Below are 12,152 nucleotides of genomic sequence, written 5' to 3'. Positions count from 1 at the left end.
AGGTTTTATGTACATTTCATATTCTATAAAATGGTTTACTCTCATTTCATCTCCAGAATGTAAGGAGCTATAGTAGCTGATTAGTTTCTGTCACTTATAATCTGTAATTTTTACTTTCAGAGTCACTGATTCAGTATTAATTGAACTCACACAATATATTCAGTCATTTTTGCCATTTACCAAAATTTTGTAGTTAGTAATAGGGGGGAGTTGTCTTCATAACAGCTCATAACCTAGTAGGTTGTTTATTAACCCTAGCAATGGAATCTAGTTTTTATTCTGTGCATATATTAACATCCATTTTGTTTGTACTAGATGGAGGCGTGGCTAGCTTGGCAAAGTTAATGGAGTTCAAATATCTAAGGATACCTCATATATAAATAAGAATTTAATCTCACAAGCTGTTGTCTTTCTTTTTCTTAGATGCAGAGCTCTCTTAGGTCCCTTCGGAATAGTGCAGCTAAGAAAAGAGCTAAGCTGAGTGGCAGCAGCAGCACCTCTGATATTGACAGTCCTGACTCAGCCATGAAGCTTGAGCTGACCTTGGACTCCCCGTCCCGATCTTCCTCTCCCAACATCAGCTCTTACAGTGAAAGTGGAGTGTACAGCCAAGAATCGTTGACCTCTTCTCTTTCTACAACTCCCCAGGGGAAGAGAATAATGTACTTTACTTCCTGACATGTTAATATTCACTTATAACTGTGATTTAGACCTTTAACACTGTATCTGTAGGAGACTTAAAGCCATTTAATTTTTAGTTCTTAAAGTGTTTAAATACGCTGGGTGGTGGTGGTGCACGCCTTTAATCCCAGCACTCGGGAGGCAGAGGCAGGTGGATCTCTGAATTCGAGGCCTGGCTGGACCAACAGCCTCCAAAACAATACAGAGAAACCCTGTCTCGTAAAACCAAAAAAAAAAAAAAAAAAAAAAAAAAAAAGTGTTTAAATACACCAGGCGTGGTGGCACATGCTTTAATCCTAGCACTGGGAAGTCAGAGGCAGGCAGATCTCTGAGTTTAAGTATAGCTTGGTCTATATAGCAAACTGTAGGCTAGCTAGACCTATATAGTAAAACCCTGTTTGAAAATAAAAAGTTTAAATACCTTGAAGATACAGTGTAGAAGTTTACACATACTACCTTCCTTGTTTACCTTTAGTGAAATAAGGATAGAAAGGGCGTGTGACTCCATCTATAACTTAGAACTCCTAATTATTATGGGTCTGGTATCAAATATACCCCAGTTGTTTTCCTAAAATTTATTTCAATACTCTTCGTCCTTTAGCTCTTTTCTGGATCATTTGCTTTTTTGCCAATTATGCTTTGTTTTTGTTTTATTTTAATTTTAATTCATAGAGCATCACTCTGGTTTATGAGTAAGCTCTTCCCAGCTATTGCCCCACTATTTCTTACATCTTATTTCCATAATCTTCTAAAGCTTGGGACTCCATACATGTAGCTCATGTAGCCTATACAGTGAGAAGTTGTCCTGCCTACAGAATAGTGCTGAGATTCAAGCCCTGGCTATCTCATACCACCTTTCCCGAAAGCCTCTGCTCTGAAAGTGTGACCCCCACCCTGGACTCTGGGCATCTCGTGGAATTTAAAGTATTCACCCTTTATTTGGCACTGAATGTCCATAGTAAAATTGCCGTGGTATGGGTAGAGAGATGTATATTTAAATAATTGCTAAATAGCTTCTCTGAATGGTGATATAATTTTATGCTCCTATTGTTTTTTGGGGGGGCTTTATTTGGATCTTGTTAATATACAGATATCGGAAGTAAATTTTTAAAATTCTAAATTATTTTCAATTTAATAAACCTCTCACAAATAGGGGTAAAGACTTGAGTCTAATTAAAGGCCAGGCATGGTGGTAATCAAATTTAATTCCCGTCACTTGGGAGGCAGAGGCAAACGGATCTCTGCGAGTCTTTACAGTAAGTTCTAATACAGCCATGATTACATGATGAGACAGTCTCAGAATACAAATAAAACAACCCCCACAAGAAGCAACAAAATATTTTTAGCCACAGTTTTTTGTTCTTCATGCTCATCTAGAATCCTAATATGTTAATGAAAAGAATGTGCAGTAAGTGATAAAAAGTGGTACACAGATCTGAATTACAAATGTTTATTGAAATTACTTTGTTTCATTAGGTCAGACATATTTCCAACATTTGGATCAAAACCTTGCTCAACAAGACTGCCTTCTGCAAAGATCTCCCATGCTGCTGAACAGAGTCCCAGTACAGGTATCTTGTTTTTGTAAATGTGCTTTATAAAGTCTATGACTGATTTGTATAAAAAAAAATAAGAAATGAGTTTTAGATTTAGTTTTTGTTCTCACCTATTTACAACTAATCATAACTCATTAGAAAGCCATTCTAATGAGAGTAAATAAGGCTCTAGTTTTAAAAGAAATGTTCACCTTACTCAGTCATTGATTTCCCTATGCCAGGTTCCTCCACAAAGTATTTTTATTCAGCTGGACGGTAGTGAAGCACACCTTTAATCCCAGCACTTGGGAGGTTGAAGCTGGCAGATCTCTGTGAGTTCCAGGCCAGCATAATCTACAAAGTGAATTCCAGGACAGCCAGAGCTACACAGAGAAATCCTGTCTCAGAAAACCAGGGAAAAAAGATATTTTTATTTAATTGAAATGCAGTGGAACCCGACTGTCACCGTTTTGAGACCTCGTTTAGTAATTCTATATACAACATAGTTTGAGAACATTGGTTATCACAGAAGACAAGTAAAAAAATATGTTCGTCTAGGTACTGCTACCTGATGCCAGTTAACTGTTATTTGTTTACATGCACATGAACAAAGTTAAACACAGAAATTGTGTAAAAATTATAAAGACAGCATGCCTTTACCACAGATGTTTCCAGTGGATGCTTCCTCATTTATTTTTACAACTATTACTGCAAATAGCACTAAATTTTCTAAATGATTTTCCTGTACCGTTAGTGTCAAATATTAATAGAAACATTTCCAAATAAATCCAGTATCTTCCACCAGTATCCAATATCTGGATTAACTGTTCAAACTAAGAATTTTAGGAAATATTAGTTCCTTCTGGAAGTCCATTCATTTAAAATGAAGTTTTAGTTTTTTGTTTTTGTTTTTGAGAGGTCTCGTGTAGCCAGGTAGTCTTGACTTGCTGTGTAAGTGAGGTTGGCCTTGAACATCTGATCCTCCTGCCGTTACCTCACAAATGCTGGTATTCCTGGCATATCCCGCTATACCAGTTCTATGTGGTACTGAAGGTCTAACCTAGGGCCATGTATGTGTGGACTTTGCTGGAACCTTTTGTCTACTCTTTTCCTAGCCCAGCTTCCAACAGCTAATGCTTTTTCAACTATTTTATTTTCATTACAGTATTGCACTATCATTTATTTATTTATTTATTTCTATTTTATATGCATTTGTGTTTTGGCTGCATGTATGTCTGTATAAGGGTGTTGGATGCCCTGCAACTGTAGTTACAGACAATTGTGAGCTGCCATGTGGGTGCAGGGCATTGAATCTGGGTCCTTTGGAAGAGCACCTAGTGTTCTTAACTGCTGAGCCATCTCTCCAGTCCCAAGTATTGAATTATTTAAAGATGAAGTATATTATTATTGCTTGCTGGTTTATAATGTAGCTGTGAATAAAAATACGTTGAATAGCCGGGCGTTGGTGGCGCACGCCTTTAATCCCAACACTCGCGAGGCAGAGGCAGGCGGATCTCTGTGAGTTCGAGGCCAGCCTGGTCTACAAAGTGAGTTCCAGTCTCGAAAAACCAAAAAAAAAAAAAAAAAAATACGTTGAATAGGAATTTTTAGTCAACATTATGTAGTTCCAGTAGTGGTATAAAGTATTAGTATAGTATGGACAATTTCAATATTCAAATGTAGACTAAATTCTTTGTTACTTATTAAAGGGATGTGCACAATAAGTATTAAATTTTATTCTTTAGTAGAGATATAATACTGTTTGAGTATTTGTAGTATGCTAGGCAGTATACTAAATTCTTTATGTGTATTTGCTCGCTCTCTCTCACATGTCTGTACGCTCTCTTGCTTGCTTCCTTTATTTTTGCAGGTGTAGGAGATGTAAATTAAGAAAGGCCTCACCGTGTAGAACAGGCTGACCTTGAACTTATCATATAGCCTGCGCTAACCTCAAACTCAGGGTTCTCCTCCTGCCTCAGCTTCCAAGGCACTAGGATTTTTCCCCCCATTGGTGTTCTGCCTGCATGTATATCTATGTGAGGCTGTCAGATCTTGGGAGTTATAGACAGCTGTGAGCTGCCATGTGGGTGCTGGGAATTGAGCCTGGGTTCTCTGGAAGAGCAGTCAGTGCTCTTAACTGCTGAGCATCTCTCCAGCCCCACTCTAGGACTTTTTAAGCACACTGCTAGCTCTCTATTTCCTGCATTTTGCTCATATGACAGTTCTGGGAAAGTTTCTACTACTCTTCCCATTTTACACACATTAAAGGTCTTACCAGGATCCTTCAGCAGTTAAGTAACAGGGTAAAAACCTACAGTCTGCTGAGCATGATTCCAGATAGAGTTCTTAATCGTGTGAAGTGTACTGCCTCATTAGCCAAACCTGTGTACCCATTACATGGGAGCAGAAGAGAAAGTGTGGAGAACGTAGATCCCCTTAATCCACTGTATTCACATTGGAATTTTTTTTTGTGAGAAGTTAAGGATGTTATTTGTTAATCAGTTAAGTTCTTGATTTTTTTTATAGCCCCATTTGTCCTTGAACTTTTTATGTAGACTTATAATCCTCCCATCTCTAGTTCTTGGATGCTAGGATTACAGGTATCCGCCACCACATCAACTTCAACATGCAATTATTTGGTTGACTCTTTCAAAATTGCATTTTTTTATTTAATTGAATGTTACATAGTTTAAAATATGGCAAACTTTAAAAATTGCTGACATAATTTTTAGTATTATGTTACTGCTCTTTTCGAAAGGGTAGTTAGCAAAATAGTTTTAGAGGAGATATATGCACCTATTGTAAATATTACCTAAGTTATTCAAATAAATATGTATTTTATTTTGTAGGGATTACAACATCCAGTGTAAGCATAATTGGTCAACGTATGAACTATGGGTTTGGATGTGGTGATTTTGAAGATAATAGGTCACATGACATTTCACCTAGTGCTTTAAAAATGCAAAATAAGGAACACCCAAGACATAAGCATACAAAAGGTTTGTAAATTTCATGACAAATTAATTTTTAATATTCAATATATCTAAATCAGAATCTTATCTAAGCATACCAAGAAAAAAAACTAAGAATTCTTAACTTTAAGGTTTTTAACTTACCATTCTACTGATAGGTTATTTCTGAAAAAACTTTTTAGGATTTATGGTCTATGCTCTTGTCTAAAGGAGCCAATGCAAAGGACTAAACATTAGCTAAAGCTAGGAATCCCTGGGCTTTACCTCAGGAACATGCACAGGTGCATACATGCAAACAGATTTTCTGTAAGACATCTCATCACTCACATAGTGACAACAGTCATGTGAATAAATTGATTATGTAGGTGTTAGCCATGGAGCCAAGATGTGGCAAGAGGAATGTACCTTCTTTATGCTAGGACTCTGGTTATCACTAGCTCTTGTTAACTGTGATATTTTCAAACTGCAGTAGACTTCAGGTGAGTGCTTTGTCCATTTCCCAGGTTACTCCATGGTAGCTGCCTTTAAAGCAATTTCCTTAGTCAGCACAGTAGTTCCTACTTGTCGTCTCAGCCCTTGGGAGCTTGTGGCTGCAGGATTACCCTGAGTTTAAGGCCAGCCTGGAGAATGTTATGGATTCCAATAAGTAAAGAACTGCTTTTTTTTACATGTGGCAGCTGTGAACCTGCTAAGATCATTTAAGCTGGGCATGGGGGGCACACTACAGTCTCAGCACTCAGGAGGCAGAGGCAGAGGCAGGACACTTGGACACTTGAGGCTACTTGGGCTACATAGCAAGGCCCTGCTTTAAAAAAAAATGAGAAAAAGTTGAAAAAGGTGTGTGGGGGAGGCAGACTGACAACTTCTGTGCTTCATTCATTACTTGTGATCATCTTAAATCATGGATGGGGAGGCAGTTGAGTGCTAGGAGGTGTGCATATTTGTGTATGGAAGTAACCCACCAGCCTAGGAAAGTGCACTTTGCCTTGAGAGTGACCTCGTCTGTTTGGGGACATGAAATTTTTTTCCTCCACTTTCACTGCTTAGCTTTTTTTTTTCTTTATTTAATTTGCATTGGTATAGAAGGTGTCTCATTCCTCTGAAACTAGAATTACAGACAGCTGTGAGCTGCCATGTGGGTGCTGGGAATTGAGCCTGTGTCCTCTGGAAGAGCAGCCAGTGCTCTTAACCTCTGAGCATCTCTCCAGCCCCCACTGCTTAGCTTTCTGATGAGCATTTTATGACTATGTGATTGTGTGTTTCTCTCATCTCCAACCCTGGCCTGTGTAAACGCCATAAGGGAAAGAAGGTTTCTATTTTTGTTGTTGATCTCTGTAGTAGCTAGAGTATAATGGGTATTCTGATTTTAAATATTCATTGAATTAATTGATTTATATTTATTGTAAGTAAAATTTCAGTTTTAAAAGACTATATAATATTCTAAAATATACTATGAGTATTTTTAAATTTGCCTTTTTGCCTTTCTTTGTTTCTTTTTTTTCCATTCCTTTTTCTTTGTTTTAGGATTTACAAGGTCATCAAACTTACAGCAGATTTCCAGTTTTGACTTCACATCTACAAATACCTTATCAGAAGATTCAGTAGTAATTGTTGGAAAAGGTATTCCAAAGTTGTCTAGCTTTTAAATTTATGCATTCATTACACATAAGCAACACTTGTCAAAATTAAACTGAAATAATTAAAAATGAGTACTTAATTTCATATTTCTGCCCTTTAATGAAACTTTGGAACATTCATGTTAATAACTTTCAAAAAGTAGTTAGATAATTCTAAAACAGTTTAAGGATAACTATGATAATTTTATTATAGTTAAAGTCAAATAGCAGGTTTTATCAGTGTCATAATTAATAGAACTTTATGAGGGATTTAGTATTTCCAATGAAAATTCAGAGTGAATCCTTCTTATATAGTTCAGAGATGCAAGGGGACCTTGAAGACATGTAGTTTCAATCTTTGAATATTATTTTCTTTTTCTTAAAATACTGTTGTAGTTACTTTTGTCATGACTGTAACCAAATACCTTACAAAAAGCGACTTGTGGAATGAAGAGTTGAATTTGGCCCCTGATCTATGAGAATATAGTGCATGGTGGTGGGAAAGTCGTAATGGTGACAGTGTGAGCTAGCTGCTCACGGTGCATCCGCAGTAAGGAGAACAGAAAGATAAGTGCTCATGCCCAGCTCACTTTCTGCTTTCGAGTCAGTATAGGACCTCAGCCCCCTCCCCTGTAGGATGCACCCTCCCTCGGTTAAACTTCTCTGGAAATGCCCTCAACAAACCCAGAGGTGTTGTTTCCAAGATGATTCCAGTTTCAGTCAAGTAGGTTTACTATCACAGGTCCACTCTTTGTCAGCCTGACATTCAGACACATCACTTTAAATCATAACATTCCAAACCTTTGACTTGATATGTTCATGATCATCTCATAATACAAAATGTATTTATCCCAACTTCCCAAATTCCAGTAGTCCCACCAAAAAAAGTCCAGAGTCTCTTCTGGGATTAAAGGCAGTCTGTTAGCATGAACCCCAGTAAAATAAAATAAAATTTCAAATAAGATTAAAAACCAGATTGCATACTTCGGAATACAATGGCACAAAGTAAATGTTCCCTTTTCAAAAGGGAGGAACGAAGCCAAGGAAAGATGGGACCAAAGCAAGACAATAACCCAGCAGAACTGCCACCAAACCATGCAGCTTTGTGTCTGGCCCTGTGGCTTGTGATCACAGCATCTAGTCCACTGGCTTTGCGTAGCCCTATCTTTCCAACTCTGCCACCTGCAACACATGGCCTCTTCCTGGGCCAGTTGCACTCTGCACACAATTTTCCTAAAAATAGATCCCATGGTCCTGGGCTCTTTAACATTCTGGAGCCTTCATTACAAGTTAATCTTCACATTCATAGCTTGTCCCATGGTATCCATTTCTGTGATAAAACTGGCTTGGGAGAAGAAAGGGTTTGTGTGACTTACAGGTTACAGTCCATCATGAAAAGAATCCAAGGCAGGAACTCAAGGAGGAACCTAGAGGCAGAAACGGAAGCAGAGACCATGGAAGATACCGTTTCACCATGGTAGGGAGGCATGACAGCAAGTGGCAGGCATGGTGGTGGGAGCAGGAAGCAGAGACGGCAAAGCTATGAATACTCTAAACTAGCCCTCCAGTGGCACTTCTCCAACAAGGCCATGTCTCCAAAAACCCCCCAAGTAGTGTTACCCAGTAGGAAGGGACCAAGTGTTCAAATGCCTGACACTATGGGGAACATGGTTTTTTTCAGTAGCCTCTCAAGGACCCCCTTTCATGGAACCTATTCTTATGGACACCATAAGTTTCTGGAATGTAGATGCAAGTTTCCCTGGCCCTTTCCCTCTTACCTTTTGCCTGCATGCAGAATTACCATGTGGATTACCATGCTGCCAAATTCTGCTGCCTGCGTGGGTTGGGATAACTGGGTGTGTGCAGGCAGGAAGCAGGGTGAAGTGAGGGCTGGTGCTCCAAAGTTTATTTTCCTAGCTGAAAACTAAATGTAAGATACACAGCAAGGAAGGCACCTTTTCATTTATTTATGTTTTTTCTTCTCATATATTACTTGCTGACCACAGTTTCCCCTTCTTTCTCTCCTCGTAGCCTCCCTCCCCCCACTTCCTGTTTCTGCCCAATCCACTCCTGTTTTCCCTTCAGAAAAGGGCACGCTTCCCACAAACATGGCATATCAAGTTAGGAATGCATCTTTTTGTTCCATATTCTTATATACCCCCAACCAAAAAGGTGAAAATGACAAAAGACTTCTTTACCACGATACAAGGAACAAACAGACTTTCTACCTTAATTCTTCAAACGTTTAGTAAACTAAATCTCTGACCTTGATGGTTAAGAGTAACCACACCGTAGACCAAGTCTTTTCTTATTTAGATAATTCATACATGCGTTAGACCTTTAGGTCTTTGACTTCGGTGTTGAAATAGTAAAGGTAGTTTTGAACTCTCTGGACCTTAAGTCAAGATGAAGTGAAGCCATTTTTATGGACCCCTGACAGTGTTCTATTGCTATGAAGAGACCGTACCAAGGCAACTCTTACACAGGAAAACATTTCATTGATACTGGCTCACAGTTTCAGAGGTTTAGTCCATTATCATCATGGTGGGGCATGGCAGCGTGCAGGCAGACATGGTGCTGAAGAAAGAGCTGAGAGTTCTCCATCCTGATTTGCTAACAGGAGGAAGATAGAGATTCTGGGCTTGACAGGGACTTTTTAAACCTTACATCCCTCCCCCAGTGACACATTCAAATGGCAATACTCTCTGGTGACTAGGCATTAAAATTTATAAGCCAATGGGGGCCATTCTCATTCAAACGACCACATCTTATATCCATGGGCATATTTTTACTTGTCCAGCTTTCCATATAAATGTCTCTACCTCAGGATTTCTGCTTTCCTTTCTTCCTTGTGTATCTAGGCAAATTACAGTTCAAAGTTGTGATCTTGGAAATCATCTTTAATAGCTAGCTCACATCAGTCTTATGAATCTTCCCTTGAACTTCACTGAAAACTGCAATTTTGACTTATAGCTTCATGAATGGCTATCTTCTTGCATGGATAGGATATTTGTTTATACATTTCATGATTATTTAACTTGTGTTTCACAGCATATTGTTTGCTCTTAAATGAAAAAACTTAAAATTTGTTATCTGGAGTGCCATTGTAGAAACAATAACTGCTCGATGCTTGTTTGATTGCAGGTGTATTTGGAAATCCAAATTCAGCACCAGCAACTTGCAACCAACCAGTGATATCCTCTGTGGAACATGAGGATACATTTCCAGTAAAACCAAGCATTGAACCACCATCAGGAATTTATGGGAGAGCAGTCCAGCAAAATACTCCATCATATCTTGATGTTGAAAATGACAAAGATGTAAGGTTCTCTACTAATCTTTGGCTATGTCGTTATTTTCTTTATATGAGATGTGGGATAGCACACATCTTTTTTTTTTTTTTTTTTTTTTTTTTTTGGGGACAGGGCTTCTCTGTGGCTTTGGAGGCTATCCTGGAACTAGCTCTTGTAGACCAGGCTGGTCTGGAACTCACAGAGATCCACCTGCTTCTGCCTCCCGAGTACCAGGATTAAAGGCGTGTGCCGCCACTGCCCGGCAGCAAACGTCTTTTAACTAACAACTTTAGTTTTATTTTGTATATGTCTCTGTATGCATACACATGCTGGTGTGGAGTCAGAACATAACTTTGTGTGTTGCTCCCAACTTCCACCTTATTTAAAGAGCATCTCTGTCACTCCACTGTGACTAGGTTTTGCACAAGCTTCTGGGAATTTCACTGTTTCTATTTCCCATCAGAGAATTGGAGTTACAGAAGTATAGTACAATATCTGACTTTACTTGTGTTGTAAGGTTTTGAGTTCAGCAAGCTTGAGCAGCAAACTTGAACAACTCTCTCTCTCTCTCTCTCTCTCTCTCTCTCCTTCTCTATTTTAATCTCAAGACAGTTTCTCTGTGTAACAGCTCCGACTGTCTTAGAACTCGCTTTGTGTACCAGGCTGGCCGAACTCACAGAGATCTGCCTAGCTCAGCCTCCCAAGTGCTGGCATTAAAAGCTTTGCACTACCACCACTTGAACAGCAAACTTAAATAACGCACTCTTTATCCACAGAGCTGTCTCCCCACTTGATTAAAATTTTCTGTAATTGAAATTTCTGAATTTAATCACTTAGATTGTTGATAAGCAGTATACAAATATAGTATATATTATATAACATATTACATAATATATTTTATGCTGTACCTGTGGTATATATACATATATATTTTATATTTTATGATTGTGAGTGTATATATTCAAACAGACTGATGCTCTTTTTTTAATTTGAAATTAAATTTAGTGTACAATAAAGTAACAGAAAAAGAAATTAAAAGCAGGCAGAGAAAAACCTTCCAGGAGTCGCAGAAATAAAAGGAAGCCTGCCTGATGCTCTTAAGCACAAATTTCATTGGATATTAGCACTACATAATTCTTTCAGATTTCAGGAGTTGTAAAATAAGGACTAAAAAACATGCATTTGGTTCAGGATCAAATATTTATGCCTGTGGTTCTAGCACTTTAGGAGGAAGAGGCAGGAGAATCAACTTGATGACTACATTGAAAGGACATGTATATGAGACCCTGTCTCAAAACAAAAAATATCATCTGTCCTATGTAGACATTTAATATGCTTATGTATCTCCCTCTCCACACACACTTTTCTAAAACAAAGATATTCTAAATGTCAGACTTCCTCAATGCCTCTAGATATATAGGTGGACTTTTTTGTCCCACCAGCTAGTTCCAAATCACCACTCAGAGACTTATTATTAATTACAAATGCTTGGTTGACAGCTCAGGCGTGTTACTAGCTAACTCTTATATTTTAAGTTAACCCATATTTCTTAGCTAACCTCTGCCACATGGTAGTACCTTCTTTCAACATGACATGTTCAGCTTGCTTCTTTGTGACTTTTGTTCTCGTGTCTCCTCAGATTCCACCCTTCCTCCTCTTCTTCCCAGCATTCTCTCTGTCCTGAAAACCCTGCCTAGCTATCAGCAAGTCAGCTTTTTATTAACATGAGAGCAACACATTTTCACAGTTTACAGATGGATTATTCCACAGCACAAATATTTCAACTTTTTCATGCAGACTAAAGTTTCTATGGCAAAGTCTACTTATGACAAGATGAGACAGAAGAGGAAAGAAGAAAAAGAGCTTTTTGATGGTGAAAGGAAAGAGCAGAATCCCTGGGAACGAATAAAACATTCAGGGACTGAGAAAATGACATCTGAAAGTAAGTAATTTTGTGAATGCCAGTTAAAATAATGTCCAGTACAGTCATAACAGAGATCAGTGGAGTCAGTAGATGGGCCCATTTCTTAAGTTTTGGTTCTGCATTTGATTAAC

General features: G+C 38.4%; 1 protein-coding gene across 4 annotated transcripts in view; it reads left to right on the top strand.

Annotated features, from left to right (window-relative positions):
- Window positions 1-12,152, top strand: part of Togaram1 (TOG array regulator of axonemal microtubules 1) — a 64,271-nt gene that overhangs the window by 21,415 nt on the left and 30,704 nt on the right. For 2 of the 4 annotated variants that reach the window (XM_021229211.2, XM_005073498.4), the window contains exons 6-11: window positions 424-662; window positions 2,158-2,252; window positions 5,066-5,215; window positions 6,713-6,808; window positions 9,949-10,124; window positions 11,895-12,039. In XM_021229211.2, coding sequence (XP_021084870.1) covers window positions 424-662; window positions 2,158-2,252; window positions 5,066-5,215; window positions 6,713-6,808; window positions 9,949-10,124; window positions 11,895-12,039 — 901 coding nt within the window. The remainder of the gene's footprint in view (window positions 1-423; window positions 663-2,157; window positions 2,253-5,065; window positions 5,216-6,712; window positions 6,809-9,948; window positions 10,125-11,894; window positions 12,040-12,152) is intronic. The other 2 variants (XM_021229212.2, XM_005073499.4) reach the window with 1 other exon arrangement.

This window comes from Mesocricetus auratus, unplaced genomic scaffold, assembly GCF_017639785.1.
Source record: "Mesocricetus auratus isolate SY011 unplaced genomic scaffold, BCM_Maur_2.0 Super-Scaffold_15014, whole genome shotgun sequence".
NCBI classification, from domain to species: Eukaryota; Metazoa; Chordata; class Mammalia; order Rodentia; family Cricetidae; genus Mesocricetus; species Mesocricetus auratus.
The sequence above is the reverse complement of the archived record's forward strand: the minus strand, read 5'-3'. Positions and strand labels throughout refer to the sequence as shown.